The 18,089-nt window shown below is 43.2% G+C and overlaps 1 protein-coding gene across 4 annotated transcripts in view; it reads left to right on the plus strand.

Moving 5' to 3' along the window:
* The window catches only part of PER2 (period circadian regulator 2), an 87,252-nt gene extending 77,384 nt beyond the window's left edge, over window positions 1-9,868 (plus strand). For all 4 annotated transcript variants that reach the window (XM_030574253.1, XM_030574249.1, XM_030574250.1 and 1 more), the window contains 4 exons: window positions 2,067-2,253; window positions 3,589-3,781; window positions 6,232-6,382; window positions 7,623-9,868. In XM_030574253.1, coding sequence (XP_030430113.1) covers window positions 2,067-2,253; window positions 3,589-3,781; window positions 6,232-6,382; window positions 7,623-7,772 — 681 coding nt within the window. In that variant the 3' untranslated portion in view covers window positions 7,773-9,868. The remainder of the gene's footprint in view (window positions 1-2,066; window positions 2,254-3,588; window positions 3,782-6,231; window positions 6,383-7,622) is intronic.
* Window positions 9,869-18,089: the final 8,221 nt, after the last annotated feature.

The following is an 18,089-nucleotide window of genomic DNA, read 5'->3' on the forward strand; positions in this document are numbered from 1 at the left end:
TGACATACTGTCTCAGAACCAGGGTCAAATACTTCACCCAGACCCACAGTCATTACACCTAACTGCCTGGATGTTGATTGGATGAGTAGGACTGACAGACTACTCCTTATAGGTTCAGGAGATTGTTTTACAAAACCAAAAGACCTCCAACAAGAGGGCTAATTCCTCAAAGTTGAAAATATTTTTTTTTCCATTCACAGGGGCAGCCCAAAATCCAGTACAGGTTCTGATACCAAAGATTCTGGTCATAGTGCTCTTAAAACAGGCAGAATTGGCATTTAGCTTTAGTCTACCTGGCTGCAGCATCAGTAATATGCTCAGATAGTCAGTCATTTTCAGTCTTCTCTGACTCTACAGTTTCAAGGTTTCTCAAGGGCCTTCTTCATCCCTGCCCTCCAATTAGAGACCCAGATCCCACATGAGACCTTCACATTGTCTTCCTGCAACTTATGGAACCTCCATTCAAACTTCTATCACAGTGATCATTATACCACCTCACCTCACCATCAAGACTTTCTCTCGTGGCCATCACATCAGCATGGAAAGTCAATAAACTCCAAGCACATATGACCAAAATATCCTTCGACAGGGACACAATGGTGGTGAAATTGCACCTTAAGTTCCTCCCTAAAGTGGTCTCAGAATTCCACCTGAACCATTCTGTGATCTTACTGCTTTTCTTCCTGAAATTGCATTCTTTGCTGGAGAAAAAAAGCTTCATACTTTGGACGTTTTCAGGGCCTTCTTTGTTATCTCAACAGGACACAGCCTTCTAGACTCTCTCTCCACCCTCCTCTGCATGGCCATATCCAGCATGTTGAAAGGTCAAGTGTAGAAATATCAATACACACAGTGTATTTCCACTTTCTGTCAGTTGGCTAGCAAGCCTTTTCCTCCGGACAGTAATGCACACCCCACTAGGGCACAGGCAGCAGCTTCTGGAACATGCCAGTCCTCGAGATCTGTAAGGCAGATGCCTCAAGCAACCCGCTAACTTTTGTCAAGCATTATGCACATCACATGGCTGCCAGGGCAGATGCCAAATTCAGAGGAGCAGTACTTCAGTTTCTGTTTGACTGATATAGACAAGACACTCCCTCACACTATCCAGGTACTGCTGCAGATACATACTGCTTGTTGGTCAACTTCTGAGTATGTGACAGTGTGGAACTCCACTGAACGGTTACTTACCTTACAGTCACAGGCTTTTTGAGATGTAGTCAATGTGGATCCTATGACTTGTCCCATTTCCACTTTTAGCACTCCTCAGCAGTACATGCCTTGTATTGCAAGAGAACTGAAGGAGGTTTGTGGCCACTGTGCCCTTTATGACCTTGTACAGGTGCACAAGGAGGCACAGAGGTGTGTGGCCCCAGTGCAAATGGCTTGTGTGTCTCCGGTCTTGTGCGCAAAGGGTGCATGTGAACCTGTAGTGAGATCTACACTGTGTACAGCATTGTGAGGAGCCATGATTAGAAAAAATACTGTTACTGTATTATAAAAAAGTATAGTTATTGGTACGATCCCCTAGAGCGCACTGATTATAAACCCGTATAAAGATGCTTGTACACATGTAGCTTCTTCCGCTAGAGAACTGTGTGTAGACAGGCCTTATCTTTTTGTCCTCTTACAGCAATGGTGATAGCTATTTTTTTTAAGTTTAAGTTACAGTAGGGACAATTCCTAGTCTTTCCTGTCCCGTAGAAGCTAGATGCTGCAGAAGAAGTCAGATGGCTCCAGCACAGTGAAGTACATTAATACTGTCTCTTTGACAAACTGTTTCCTTACATTGAAGAGAGATGTTTAACTTGTGTTGAAAAAGAATATGTAGTTGAAATCTAAATGAGTTATTTGACTAAAAGATTACCTGACAAACCTATTAACCCACTTCCTTCTACCTCCTTAATATCAGTCAGACTACCTGTGTATTGTGCAGCTGTCCCTTTTCTCTATGAAAAGGTACTGTTACTTAATTTTATGTAAAGAACTGAAGTCTGTCCCATATATTAACATAAATGTTAGTGAATAAATGGTTATGATTTCATTTTCACCTTTCTCTCACCCAGATTGATTCTCCAGTGGAAGCTCAAAATAGTGATGCTCTCTCTATGTCCAGTGATTTACTTGATATTTTACTTCAAGAGGATACATATTCAGGCACTGGCTCAGCTTCATCAGGAAGTGGTGTATCAGCAGCTGCTGAGTCGTTGGGATCTGGATCCAATGGCTGTGGCATGTCAGGAAGCAGAACAGGTAACATTTACTGGTTAAATATAATCATGCCTTAAGAGGGGGATTGTGAGCTATTACAGATATCACTTTGACCTCAAGAGCTTTACAGTAAAATCATACTCTTTTAAATCTAATTTACAATCCTAATTTTACGATATTTATAAATTTCATGTAGCTTTATTTGTCTCAGGTTGCTGTAGTAGCTTGTTGAAAATGGAGAAGCATTGACTTCTTTTTAAATGTTTTTCCTTGGGCTGCATCTGGAACAACTAACATCTGCTATCTTAGTTGTAGAGAGTCTGTGAGGCCAGGTAGGAAGATATTTGAGGTAATTGTGACAAATCAATAGATGAATTTTTTCTTCATTTTCTATTTAAAAGAACTAATTTAAACTGAGAAGTATTTGTTTCTTTTAATCAAAACTAACGCTGCAGATCTTAGAATAATAATAATAAAAAGCTTCTGGGTAACATTGTCCAGTGTTCAGATACTGCCTCTAACATGTTCAGTCATATTTTGAATTGGATTTTGACTACAGATGGTGTGATAGGGTTCCTTTCTTAGTTGCTGTCTTTTCTGGGTAATAGCCCATAGGGCAATGAATATGTATTCTACTGACCATTCCAAACTTTCTATTCCATGTTTGGCAGCAACAGCTATCGTGGGAAACTTCCCTATGTAGGATGGGTGGGCAAACTTTCTGGCCCGAGGGCCACATCGGGGTTGTGAAACTGTACAGCGGGCCAGGTAGGGAAGGCTGTGCCTCCTCAAACAGCCTGGCCCCGCCCCCTGACTGCCTCCCTCAGAACCCCTGACCCATCTAACCCCCTCTGCTCCTTGTTCCCTGACTGCCCTGACCCCTATCCACCCTTCCCCCCTCCCATCCCCTGACAGCCTCCCACTGAATCCCATGCCTATCCAAGCACCCCTGTCCCCTGACTGCCCCCCGGAGCCCTCTGCCCCTTATCCAACCCTTGTCCCTCCTTCCCCCCAACCATGTCGCTCAGAGTGGCAGGAGCTTGCAGCTCCGCTGCCCAGCTGGAGCCAGCCACCCCGCCCAGAGTGCTGGTGGTGCATCACGCTGAGGCTGCAGGGGACAGAAGGGGAGGAGCTGGGGACTAGCCTCCCGACCAGGAGCTCAGGGGCTGGGCAGGCCGTAGTTTGCCCAGCTCTGATGTAGGAAGTTAACACAGATGATCTACTCAGAGACTTTTAAAGGGGTTCTCTATTGTATACCTCCATCAGGCATTTTGATTGGCTAAAAGGGTTTTCCTGTTACAGGGGAAAGCATAGTTCAAACAATGTACTAAAATGGAATGTGACATTTATTATAAAAGCCACTTTTTATTTTTAAAGGCAGTAGTGAGACAAGTCATACCAGCAAATATTTTGGAAGCATTGACTCCTCAGAAAATAATCATAATACAAAAAAGAACCCTGAAATGGAAAACAGTGAACATTTCATTAAATATGTCCTTCAGGATCCTATCTGGTTACTGATGGCAGATACAGATGACGCTGTTATGATGACTTACCAGATACCATCCCGGTAACTCTAAGTACTTTTATTCCTGTATGAGCTAAGAGGTGCGGTTTCACTAAAGATTACCTGACCCTGAATGGACTAAGAAGTTATGTCATTTTGCTTTTCAAGCTTGCTCCCTTTTTAGTGCTTTCTATTTACTAACCTAAAAGATTAGAAAGATGGATGTATTTGATAGCTATAGAAACAAGGATAAGTCCAATTTAGTAGGATTAATATGGTTCTAAACTATGGTATTGGCTGGGGATGTTGTACAGTTACTGACTGACAATTGTATCTTACAAATCCTTTTAGTCTGACTAGTTAGACCTCTATCAGTTGGAGTGCATGGATTAGTGAGGTGATTGTAGTATGCAAATCACTGTACTGTTGCTATTTCACTTAAAACCTACACATTCAAATGCTTGCCTCCTGTCTAAATTCTTTCCCCACCCTATAAACACACACATTCCGTGCTCCTCACAAAGCCCCACTCTCTGCACCTTAGGAAGGATAAGGACCCACAAGCAGAGAGTAAACCCTTAATTTAAAACATTTGATTTGGTTTCTCCTCCTCTGTCTTTCAGTAACTTATCAAAACTGCAGGTAGGTGTGTGAAAAGAGAAACCTGTTATCTCCTGTGAGGAGCGAAAAGGGAGATTGGACTTGGACATCCAGATTTATAAAGTGGTTAACTTTAGTGCTCCCTATTAATCTGATATAAATATAGACTTAGTGTATGTCTACACTACAATGCTACTGAGGTACAGCTGCACCAGTAGTATAGACCTTACTACAGCAACAGAAGGCGTTTTTCTGTCACTGTAGTAAATTCACTCCCGTCAGCCGAGATATCCCCTCTTAAGGAACAAGTCTTTGGTCAGCTTATGTCTGAGGGTTAGGGCAACCTAATTCCATCACACACAAGATGAAAATGTTCACAGCCCTAAGTGATATAACTAGTTTGAGCTAAGTTTCAGTTGTAGCCCAACCCTTAGAATTTCTAAGAGTAGCAACAGGTGCAAAAGTATATTGTTTCAAATATTGTTCCAGTGAACAGTGTCTAATAACCAGAGATTTAAATCCACCAGCATAGAGGCTGATATGAAAGACAGTGGAAGTGCAACACCTAAGTGAGAAGCCAACCCATTCCTATTCCTGCTGGCAGGAAAGGAGAAGGTATTGGGATTCCTACCAGTGTGCTGTCCTTTGACTCTGCTTTGGGGTTTCATCTTCCATATCAGCACGTGACTAGTAAATGGTGTGACAGACCCAGGCCAGTAGGGTACAGGAGTCTGGTAGAGAGCAAATATACTGGTCACTGGATGAGTAGTTTTCTGTTCCCTGAGTGACCTGAGCAGGGGCTGCACTAGAGTAATCAGGAACCTGCTAGAACCAATTATGGCAGACAGGCTGATTAGAACACCTGCAGCCAATCAAGGCAGGCTAATCAGGGCACCTGGGTTTAAAAAGGAGCTCACTCCAGTCAGGCAAGGGGGAGCCAGAGGAGAGGAAGTGCGTGTGAGGAGCTGGGAGCAAAAGGTGCAAGGAGCTGAGAGTGAGAGGGTGTGCTGCTGGAGGACTAAGGAGTACAAGCGTTATCAGACACCAGGAGGAAGGTCCTGTGGTGAGGATAAAGAGGTGTTTGGAGGAGGCCATGGGGAAGTAGCCCAGGGAGTTGTAGCTGTCATGCAGTTGTTACAGGCGGCACTATAGACAGCTGCAATCCACAGGGCCCTGGGCTGGAACCCGGAGTAGAGGGCGGGCCTGGGTTCTCCCCAAACTTCCCCACTCCTGATCAGACACAGGAGAAGTTGACCGAGACTGTGGGGAAGATCACTGAGGTGAGCAAATCTGCCAGTAAGCCCAGGACCCACCAAGGTAGAGGAGGAACTTTGTCACAATGGTCAAATTTAAGTAAACATTCCAGAACCAAATTCCGCACCCCCTCTGACTCCTGGAAAGGAGGAATGTTTTCTGTCTCTCTGTAACTTGTAATTCCAGAGTTGCCTGACTGTGCTGCCTGTTGTAGAGGAACAGGTATCCTTTTTTTCTGTTCTAACCCGCATCAGAAAGCCACACTCTCTTGAGTTCTCCTCTCTAGTTAATACCTCTAGTGCATGTATCTGCCCTAGATCAGAACTGTCTTCAGCAGCAGCAGAGTGCAACTGACAACATTCTTGTCAGTTTCACAGATGCTGCCAGCAGGTTTCTGAAGAGTCACTTCAGGAAAGCAATGAGCTAGCAGCAGAGGCACAGGAGTGGTCTGTCTGCAAACTTGGGAAGATGCTGACACAACCATAACATCTTTCAGACTTTATAGTTGGTTGTAAATTTAATATACATTAATGAGGGATGAGGGGTGAAGCTTTAAAATGTTAGCTTTCCACAAGATATTTGTATGTGCAAGCCAGATACAAATTAGACTTTAGGTCCTTAAAGCTGTGAATTTCAATTTCTAAATACATTTATTTTAGAAATGTGGAAATGGTTTTAAAAGAGGACAAACAAAAACTAAAGCAAATGCAGAAATTCCAGCCAAAGTTTACAGAAGAACAAAAAAGAGAGCTTATTGAAGTTCATCCATGGATCCAGAAGGGTAGACTTCCAAAAGCAGTTGCTAATTCAGTAAGTTTAAATGGATTAATGCTACTCTTTATTACGTAAGTCTTTATTTGCTGTTGGGACTCATTTTTATAGTTGTTACGCAGAAAACTTGATCAACTACATTGAGAGACAGCATTTATAATAGTTTTTAATTTATACGGGGGGATCGTACTCACAGGCTTGCTATGTGAAAGAGGTCACCGATAGATAAATTTGAGAACCACTGATATAGAACATTCACATATAAAAAATAATTCTTCCTTTGACATAGCTGTAGCTAAAACAAGGGTTAGGTCAGCTTAACTAATTTTTCACATCCCTACGTTCAATGACAAATTATCCACTGATCCCAGGGGGCCCTTGCCTAGGTGTCCTGGCCAGTTGAGGAGGCTCACGAAAAATGGACACCTCGTCCCCAGCAGACAAGGGATAGGGTTGGGGCCAGAAACTCACCAGCCATGCTGGGACTCTGCCCACAGCAGCTGCCTGGAAGAGAGCCTGGCTGGGAAGAAGCGGCAGCCCACTCCATGGAGAGCAACTCCATCTTGCTCCCTACCTGGGTCTGGCTGCCAGGAAGGGTGGGAGGCAGCCAAATGCAGCTGGGGTTGGGGAGCAGGAGAACAGAGAGAGCAGGTATTGTGGCGGTGGGAAGAGCACAGGCCCTGGGCTGTGGGCAGGAAGGAGACATGTAGGGAGGTCATGCATCCCCCCCTTTAGTTGATGCCCCCTCCCCCAGTATAGGGAGGCACCAGTCGGCCCGGATAACTCTGGGCAAGTGGGGTGTGAGAAGTCCCAGTGCCCCGAACCCCACCCCCACAGAAGCAGAGAGCAGCAGGCGAAGCCCCAGTGCCCAGTCCCATGCTGCGGTCTAGGGACCGGAGGAGCTCTGGCAACCTGCCGCGGCCTCAGGGCTGGGGGAGCACTCACTCCCCACTGCAGCCCTAGGGGTCAGGTGGGAGAGGGAGGGGGCAGAGCTTCTCTGGGCTTGGGGCTGCAGTGGTGGGGGCGGGGGGTAGAAAAGAGCAAATGGGCTGCAGTGGGGGGTGGAATGGGGTGGGACGGTGGGTGGAACAGGTGGGGGAAAGGAGCAGAACAGGGGCGGGGCTACAGGCGGAAGGTGTGGGGAAAGGGCCCTCCACTTGCTCTGGTCCAGAGCCACACGAAACCTTAATCCACCTCTGCCTAAGTGTCGACCTAACTTTTAAGAATTGGTTCACTTAATGCTTTATGAGGATATGTCACTATCGTATTTCTTTTGAAGGAGTGTATTTATTGTGAGGTCAACACACGAAGCCGCTTTTATACACCATATGATGAAGAAATCCATGAAATGGAACTTAATGAAATGATTGAAGCCAATGAAGAAAACATCTTGGCTACCCTGAGTCAAAGCAGTGAAGAACAAACCTAATATTTGGCACTATTTAAAAATAGGAGCTGCTTTAAATTACAGTGATGCATCAACATGTCTTAAAGGTTTTAAAACTTATTTCTAGTTAAATGAATCTGGTTTATAAAACAAATGGATTTTTTGTTCTAGAAAAAGGTCATTTGTGAATAAATCTCTTTGAATGGGGCAATCCCTTATCTCTCCAGTATGTTGTTGGAAACAAAAATCTTTTATTTAAAAACAAACAAAAAAAAGGATTAGACTCTCACATAAATGCCTAAAACGTTTCTATAAATTGTAGAAGCTTTCATGAAAGCCTATAGATCTGGTAACCAGGTTAATTAATACTGCAAAATACATAGTTAAGTTATGTTTTCTTCAGATATCCAATTAGTAATAATGCAGTGTTAAATTGAATTTACATTTTGGAATCACTGTTAATTACTGAATTAGTCCACTATATTGAAGAAGAATGTTGAAACTCTGTGGGTATTTTGATTCACAATTCCTATCCTTTCTCCAATTAGTTGATCCCATCTTCTTTGTTCCCTTTCATGTTATTTAAATGCTGGAAATATTTTAATAGCATATTACCATGTCAATATCTAGTCTTAAAATGTTTAGGTCACAGATTAAAATTGTGAATGTATCGGAGAACATAAAGGAGTGCCATGAACTTCGTAATGTTTTATTTTCATGACCATTGAAACGTTATGAACTATTCATTACACTGAAATCTTAGTTCTGAGAATTTTATATCTAGTATATGTTCAAAAACTTGAACCGCAGAAAAGAACACTGGTTATCTACCACTGCCTGTTTGTTAAACTTGGTATAAGTTTGTGTACCCTTCGTTTTAGTTCGTTCCTTCATTAAGTTGGCCACCAGTCTTTCAGTTCTGGCTAAATAAACATTAAACATACATGTGTTCAGAGGTTTAGAGAGTTCTCTCAACTTCAAGATAGTTGTTATACACAGAAAAGGATTTTAGAACAGTATTCATTTCATTATATTTGGTTACTGAGTGATCTTTAGCTATGTGGGTAGAATCCTTTGCTGTCAGGAAGTTTACTTGTAGTACCTCTGTAATTGTATGGATCTGGATAGTTGTGCATTAGGTGCAAAAGCTGTTCTTTTATACTGCTTGGCAATGAGAAGAGGACAAAAAAGGGTGGATTTGCCAATAAGTATTGAGATAAAGAACACTTAAGCTTAGAATACTTCTGGATGGCAGTACTGAGTCTGAAGGGTAACAGGGGAAATGTATAAAGAGGTTCAGCTGCAATCAAAACATTAGTTTTAATGTATCTTCACTTAATGTATTTACAGTTACTGCAACTGTATTTCTGGTGTTTTTCATCTTCATAGCTTGAAGGCAGAACTCATGAATCTCATAGAGTCACAACTTACTAGTGACTATTTCACTTTAATGTTGTATAAAACACTCACCAGCACGATCTCATACTCCCATTGTTTTTGGGAAAGAAGATCAAACTTAAGTCTGTGTAAATATTAAAGGGGAAACCCAGTTTAATCTTTTAGTGTTTATAAAGTCCAATGTACTAGATGTTTTGTGCAGAAATTAAGCCGTGCAGATATACCAGCATATTGCACGTATTCCGTTATTACATGCAAAAATATATTATTTTAATTGGACCAGAGTGATTGAGAAATAAAGCTTTAAGAGTGCAATCTAAGTGTACAAACAACTTTCAGGGACTTCTCACCCACTTCGTAATTTTTTTCACCATTAGCATGCTTTTCTGGTTAATTTTTTTAACAAACGTCTTGTAACTTAGTGAAAGGGAGGGAAAAGGTGAATTTAGAGCATTTTGTAGATGTGTTTACACAACAACTTACCCTTGTGTTTTTTAAAGTGTGTACATTTACAGGGTAGTAGTAAAATATTTTTCTGTAACTTTAAAATTACAAATCTCCACTTTTAGATAGGTTGGGAAAAATTATAACTTATGTTGTAATATGATTTGTGACGTAACCTTTTGTCAGCAGTGTTTTCTGTACACAGTGCAATATCTTTTGGTTTTGTCACTTGTGACTAATTTTTATGACTTTCTTTGCTTTTTAGAAAACTGGTAAATAAAACAGATATATTTTTAGCCGCCTTTTTATTTATTGACCTTTTGCAGCTGGGGGTAACTATATGCCAGTTATACCTAACACATGTAAACTACTTTATCAAACATGAAGATTATATAAGCTACTAATAGCTTACCTGTACCAAAGCAGATAAAATTAAATCTTTGCTATCAACTCAGAATAGTAAATTTAGTGTTCAAAATGGAAAATGCAAGTTTTGCTTGCTGAAAATGTGGGTTTAGTGGTTCTGGGATTCTGGACAAAGTGACTGGCAGGGGAAGCACCTAATTTGACTTCAGTATGTTTTAATGTGAATTAATGGGCGTTAGCTGTTCAAAAATGCCAGAAGGCGATGTTCTCTTGCTTGTTTTTTGTTACATATCAACTAGACTACTATCATTACTTCTTCTCTCGCCCTCTTCTAAATTCTTGTAATGAGCAGGTGAGGAAACCAGAATTCCAGTTTCACCCCCTGAAATTCAATCATGTTTAATCATTATTAGACACACCTTCCTTTGTGGTGTCAGTAATGCTGTAGAGTATTAAAACCCAACACTTCAAGCTAAGTTACTTTCTGTGTGTGTTTTCTGTAAGTTTGAACTTTAGCGTAGCTAACTAAAATAATAAATTTTGTGTTTGTTTATAATCAGTTTCTAACTATATTTTTATATTTTTGTGCCCTCGCTCAATGCTGTAGTGTTTGAGTTGGGAATGCTACTTTTTAAAAAAAATGAGTTTCCACTGGAGTGAAAATAGTTCTGTTGGTATTAGAGTTGATTAAAAGCTTTTTTTTTAATATAAAACCTAAATTTGGGTCCTACCACAGGAAAACAGATTCAAAACTATTAGGCTCAGGTTTTTAGAATTGTGTATCTATTTTTCACAGTTACCACAACTGGATGCCAAATTCTAAGCCTTAATAATAGAGGTGCTACGAAAGGCTAAATGAAAGGGGTAGACATGTAAGGTTTCTCATAGACTCTTAAGGCAAAGAGTAGTTCTGCATTGACCACAATGTAGTGTGTATTTGTCTACTGTGTCAGGGAACTCTGAAGTCATATAGTTCTTCAAAAGAAACCCATTGTATCAGGGAGAATTAAGGTCTGGTCTACACTACGCATTTAAACCGAATTTAGGAACATTAAACCGATTTAACCCTGCACCCGTCCACACAACGAGGCCCTTTATAGCGATATAAAGGGCTCTTTAAACCGGTTTCTGTACTCCTCCCCGACGAGAGGAGTAGCGCTGAAATCGGTATTGCCATGGCGGATTAGGGTTAGTGTGGCCGCAAATCGACGGTATTGGCCTCCGGGCGGTATCCCACAGTGCACCATTGTGACGGCTCTGGAAAGCCATCTGAACTCGGATGCACTGGCCAGGTAGACAGGAAAAGTCCTGTGAACTTTTGAATTTCATTTGCTGTTTGGCCCACGTGGAGAGCTCACCAGCACAGGTGACCACACAGAGCTCATCAGCACAGGTAACAATGCAGTCTCCTGAGAATCGAAAAAGAGCTCCAGTATGGACTGCATGGGAGGTACTGGATCTGATCGCTATATGGGGAGAGGATTCCATGCTAACAGAACTGCGTTCCAAAAGATGAAATGAAAAAACATTTGAAAAAATTTCCAAGGCCATGATGCAGAGAGGCCACACCAGGGACTCAGTGCAGTGCCGTGTGAAAGTTAAGGAGCTCAGACAAGCCTACCAGAAAACCAAGGAAACGGAAGGTCAGGGGAAGGGCTGAAAACATGCTGCTTCTACGCTGAGCTGCATGCAATTCTAGAGGGGTCGGTCACCAGTACCCCACCCCTATCCGTGGATTCCGAGGTGGGGGTGGTAATCTCAGCCATGGCTGAGGATTCTGCAAACGGGGAAGATGAGGAGGAGGAAGAGGACGAGCTTGCAGAGAGCACACAGCACTCCGTTCTCCCCAACAGCCAGGAGCTTTTTCTCACCCTGCCGGAATTGCCCTCCCAAGCCACTGTCCCACACAATGAAGCCATGGAAGGGACCTCTGGTGAGTGTACCTTTGGTAAATATAAAACATGGTTTAAAAGCAAGTGTTTTTTAATGATTAATTTGCCCTGAGGACTTGGGATGCATTCGCGGCTGGTCCAGTTATTGGAAAAGTCTGTTAACATGTCTGGGGATGGAGCGGAAATCCTCCAGGGACATCTCCATGAAACTCTCCTGGAGGTACTCCAAAAGCCTTTGCAGAAGGTTTCTGGGCAGGGCAGCCTTATTCTGTCCTCCATGGTAGGACACTTGACCACGCCATGCATGTAGCAAGTAATCTGGTATCCTTGCATGACAAAGCCTAGCTGCATACGGTCCTGGTGTTTGCTGGCATTCAAGCAACATCCGTTCTTTATCTCGCTGTGTTATCCTCAGGAGAGTGATCTCGTTCATGGTAACCTAGTTGAAATTCAGGAATTTAATTGAGGAGACAGAGATGGCCATTCTTACTGGGCTGTTTGCCTGTTGCTTAAAAGAAATCCTTCCTTTCAGGTAGCCAAGCAGGGGAAGCGGGGGGTGTCATAAACAGATAGCTAAGGGTTAATGTCTCTTTCACCTGAAGCACCTGACCAGAGGACCAGTCAGGAAACAGGATTTTTTCAACTCTGGGTGGAGGGTTTTTTGTGTGTGAGTCCTTTGTTCTTGGGTCTTCTGCCTGAATCTCTCTCAGCTAGAGAAGGATTTTTTCTATTTCCTGCTTTCTAATCTTCTGTTTCCAAGTTGTGAGTACAAAGTTGGTTTTTTGTTTTTGTATTTACATGTCTATAGTTGCTGGAGTGCTTTGAATTGTATTCTTTTTGAATAAGGCTGTTTATTCAATATTCTTTTAAGCAATTGACCCTGTATTTGTCACCTTAATACAGAGAGACCATTTGTATGTATTTTTCTTTCTCTTTATATAAAGCTTTCTTTTAAGACCTGTTGGAGTTTTTCTTTACTGGGGAACTCCAGGGAATTGGGTCTGCAGCTCACCAGGGGATTGGTGGGAGGAAGAAGTCAGGGGGACATCCGTGTGGGTTAGATGTACTAGCCTGACTTTGCATACCCTCTGGGTGAAGAGGAAAGTAATTCCGTTTTCCAGGACTGGGGAACGGGGAGGGTGGAGTCCCTCTGTTTAGACTCACGGAGTTTGCTTCTGTGTATCTCTCCAGGAACACCTGGAGGGGGGGGAGAAGGGAAAAGGTTTATTTCCCTTTGTTGTGAGACTCAAGGGATTTGGGTCTGGAGGTCCCCAGGGAAGGTTTTTGGGGGGACCAGAGTGCCCCAAAACACTCTAATTTTTTGGGTGGTGGCAGCAGTACCAGGTCCAAGCTGGTAACTAAGCTTGAAGGTTTTCATGCTAACCCCCATATTTTGGACGCTAAGGTCCAAATCTGGGACTAGGTTATGACATGGTGGCAGCGTTTATGGGAAAGATAGAATCCAAAAGCCAGTAGGAATATTATATTTTTCTTTTCTCTGCTAGGGGCTTTTTAGCAGAGAGGGTTTGGTTTTCAAAGCTTTTTCACGTTTGGCTAGCAGTGATCTTCTATGATACCAGCCACGTGGTGGGGGAAGGGGTAAAGCAATCATCCCAGAGAATTGGATAGGGGGGTGGTGTCTGCTGCTGCATGTTAACAGGAAAGAAGCAGCACGGAACGGGCTTTGCTTGGTATTTGGAAAAGGAGGGCACTGTGCATATGAAGGCTGCAGAAGCCGAAAGACAATGGCTTACCATGGACGCATGCAAGCTGAATTCTGCTGCCTGGACATGCGTCTGTGAGATCTTTAACACCAGAGCCGCAGGCACTCAATATTAAGATGCAAAATGCGACCTTGTAGTGAAATCACATGTGCTATGTAAGGTGAATAGTGTTGTTCACTGTGAAAGAGTATAAGCATTGTTCTGTAAAATGTATCTTTTTAAATACTTCTCTCCCTTTTTTCCCTCCCTCATACAGCTGCAAATTTTTCAAGCCTCCCTTCTCCATCCCGAAGGCTATCTCAGATAAGGCGGCGGAAAAAAAAGATGCGAGACAAAATGTTCTCAGAAATCATGGAAGTGACCCGCAATGAAAGAGCTCATCTGAATGAGTGGAAGGACGTGGTATCAAATTACAGGAAAGATGCCAGTGAATGTGAGGACGGGGGGATGCTTGAGATGAGAGGTGGCGACAGGAAGATCAGAGGAGGCATGATGCAACGCTGGGGCTGTTGTGTGATCAAACTGACATGCTCCAGCATCTGGTGGAGCTTCAGGAACAGCAGCTGGATCACAGAGTGCCACTGCAGCCCCTGTGTAACCACCCTCACCCTTCACCATGTTCCATATCCTCCTCACCCAGACGTGTAAGAACGCGTGGGGGGAGGCTCCGTGCACCCACCTACTCCACCCCTGTGGACAGCCCAACCAAAAGGCTGTCATTACTTTGAAATTTTTTTTAGTGGCCTTTTCCTTCCCTCCTATTCTCCTCCCAAACCACACCCGGGCTACCTTGTCAGTTCTCTCCTTTTTATAATGAATTAATAAAGAATATATGATTTTTAAACGATAGTGACTTTATTTTCTTAAGCAAGCTGTAATCGAAGCAGGACGGTGGGTTGCTTACAGGGAATGAGTCAATCAAGGGGGGTGGGAGTTCATGAAGTGGAAACAAACACAGCAGTCAGACCGTACCCTGGCCCATGATGAAACTCATTTTCAAAGCTTCTCTGATGCGCAGCACTTCCTGATGTGTTCTTTTAATCGCCCTGGTGTCTGGCTGCGCATAATCAGCCTCCCACCCCACCATAAAGGTCTTCCCCTTACTCTCACAGAGATTGTGGAGCACACACAGCAAGCAGCAATAACAAAGGGGACATTGGTTTGGCTGAGGTCTGAGCGAGTCAGTAATGTGCGCCAGCGCACCTTTAAATGGCCAAATGCACCTTCTACCACCATTCTGCACTTGCTCAGCCTGTAGTTGAACAACTCCTGACTACTGTCCAGGCTGCCTGTGTATGGCTTCATGAGCCATGGCATCAAGAGGTAGGCTGGGTCCCCCAGGATAACTACAGGCATTTCAACATCCCCACTGTTATTTTCTGGTCTGGGAAGTAATTCCCTTGCTGGAGCCATTTAAACAGCAGTGTTCCTGAAGACGCGAGCGTCATGAAGCCTTCCCAGCCATCCCATGTGGATGTTGGTGAAACGTCCCTTGTGATCCGCCAGTGCTTGCAGCACCATTGAAAAGTACCCCTTGTGGTTTATGTACTGGGTGCCCTGGTCCTCCAGTGCCAAGATAGGGATATGGGTTCCATCTATCATCCACCACAGTTAGGGAATCCCATTGCAGCAAAGCCATCCACTATGACCTGCACATATCCCAGAGTCACTACCTTTCGTAGCAGCAGCTTAATGATTGCTTTGGCTACTTGCATAACAGCAGCCCCCACAGTAGATTTTCCCACTCCAAATTGATTCCCGACTGACTGCTAGCTGTCCGGCTTTGCAAGCTTCCAGAGGGCTATTGCCACTCGCTTCTCAACTGTGAGGACTGCTCTCATCCTGGTATTCTGGCGTTTCAGGGCAGGGGAAAGCAAGTCACAAAGTTCCATGAAAGTGCCCTTAGGCATGTGAAAGTTTCGCAGCCACTGGGAATCGTCCCAAACCTGCAAAACTATGCGGTACCACCAGTCTGTGTTTGTTTCCCGGGCCCAAAATCGGCGCTCAATGGCTAGAACCTGCCCCATTACCATCAGGATCTCCAAAGCGCAGGGGCCCGCAGTTTGAGAGAATTCTGTGTCCATGTCCTCATCACTCTCGTCGCTGCGCTGCCGTAGCTGCCTCCTCCTCGCCTGGTTTTGCAAGTCCTGGTTCAGCATAGACTGCACGAGAATGCGCGAGGTGTTTACAACATCCATGATTGCTGTCTTGAGCTGAGCTGGGTCCATGCTTGCTGTACTATGGCGTTTGCACAGTTCATCCAGGAAAAAAGACGCGAAACGGTTGTCTGCTGCTTTCACGGAGGGAGGGGTGGTGAGGCTGTACCCAGAACCACCCACGACAATGTTTTTTGCCCCATCAGGCACTGGGATCTCAACCCAGAATTCCCAGGGGTGGGGGAGACTGCGGGAACTATGGGATAGCTACGGGATAGCTACTCACAGTGCAACGCTGCGGAAATCAACACTAGCCTCAGTACATCGACGCACACCGCCAAATTAATGTGCTTAGTGTGGCCGCGTTCACTCGACTTTATACAATCTGTTTTAAAAAACCGGTTTCTGTAAAATCGGAATAATCCCATAGTGTAGACATACCCTAATATAGTTTCAAAAAGTCACACAAAAGTAAAAGCCAGTTTTTTTTTAAAAGTGCAGATTGGTTTACCTGCTTGAAAGGGTGGGGTTTAGGGGTCGTGTGTGCTAGATTAAGCTCAGTGCTTTCTTTTCAAGTAAATTGAGCTTTCCTTTTAATAAATAAAAATTAATTGTGTAGACCAAAGGTATCTTATCCAGAGTTAGTACAGTCCATACAGCAGCAGTGCAAATTCCTCAGATTACCCCATTTAGTCAGAGACTTTCTTAGGTGAGGATAAATTAGCCTACTTTGATATCATCCCTGAAACTGACAAACCAGTGTGCCAATCATGGTGATGGCTTTTATATTGTGGACACTTGTGGACTGAGATTACCGGCTTCTTTCGCATAGGTTGCTGAACAGCAGCCAGATTGATGATAACTTTGACGGGTTCTTTGGTTAACAATCACAGGCCTTTTTATCAGATGTATAAAAATGTTCTATAATTAGGTAGCGAGAGTAGTGAATTGTATTGTGTAAATGCGAAAAGTAAGATACCATATTAGAACAAAGATCCAAGATGCATTAAAGCAAGTAAAAAATGTCAGGCAGGAATGAAAATATGAAATTATATTTTACCTAGATATTTTCAAAATCAAAATTTTCTGGATTCAGTAGAGACTGAAATATTTGTACTAGGCTGTGGAGCCAAAGAATAGTAACTTGAACACAGTGAGCATGTGTGTAAAACTTGTGCTCAATTTCAGTTAATTGCTAATCTTTTCCTGGTTTTACCGCAGGTATGTTTGGTGCATATTAACTTGTTAATAGTTATTACTGTTACCGGAATGTGGAATAACCATTTTTTTTAACCCATAGCTTTATTCTGACAGTGCATACTGCACTTTGCAGCTCCTGCAACCCAACCTTTTCTCTGTGACTGCAAGACAAAACTCAGTGTATCTGAAAAGCTGTAGTTGTGACGTGGACACTTGGATTTGGAACATAAATGAAGAAAATATCCTTTAAAACAACTCTGCACAGAACTATTTGTGACTGGAATTTAGAAAAGGAAAATAGAAAGCATGGAATCCTGGGTTCTGTTTTTTTATGTCTGCCAATGGCACAGTATGACTTCAAATACTTGGGACAGGTTGATTAATAATGCCAATTTATCTTCCTGGTGTGTTGAGATGGAAAAGTGCTTCTTACGAATCGGAAAGCAGGCATTATATATAAAGTTCAAACTATAACTTTCAGAAAAGCCTTTCTTAATTTGAAATGGTGGTCTCTGATCTATCACGTGTCCTTTTTTTGTCCCTGATCCAGCAGAGAATTTCAGCATGTAGTTAGGTGCTTTGCTGAACAGGGATGGATTTATGTCCCACTGAACTCTGTGTTAAGTGTTTGCAGAATCAGGGCCTAAATTTGCAAACTTACCCTTTTGGAGCCAGAAAATTATTACTGTTCTCTGACCAAAGCACTAACTTGGCAATGTACCTTTATCAAGGGAGGCTCTAGGCACCAGTGCACCAAGCGCGTGCCAGGGCGGCAAGCCGTGGAAGGTGGCCTGCCGTTCGCTGTGAGGGCAGCAGTCAGGCTGCCTTCAGCGACATGCCTGTGGGAAGTCTGCCAGTCCTACAGTTTCAGCAGCAATTTGGCAGCTGGTACATCGAAGGTGCGGGACTGGTGGACCTCCCACAGATGTGCTGCCAGAAGCCACCTGACTGCCGTGCTTGGGGCAGCAAAATACATAGAGGCGCCCCTGACTTTATAAATGAAGAGTTTGTAAAATGCCTTAAATTTTTGACCTGTATACCAACCTTTACTAGCATCAAAACACCTACAGAATTGCAAACTCTGCATATATAGGAGTCACTTATTTATAATTAAAATAAATGCACAAATGTACAGTGGAAGAATGAGGAAAATGCACTACATAATGCATAATTTGCAAG

This window comes from Gopherus evgoodei, chromosome 9 (assembly GCF_007399415.2).
Source record: "Gopherus evgoodei ecotype Sinaloan lineage chromosome 9, rGopEvg1_v1.p, whole genome shotgun sequence".
NCBI lineage: Eukaryota > Metazoa > Chordata > Testudines > Testudinidae > Gopherus > Gopherus evgoodei.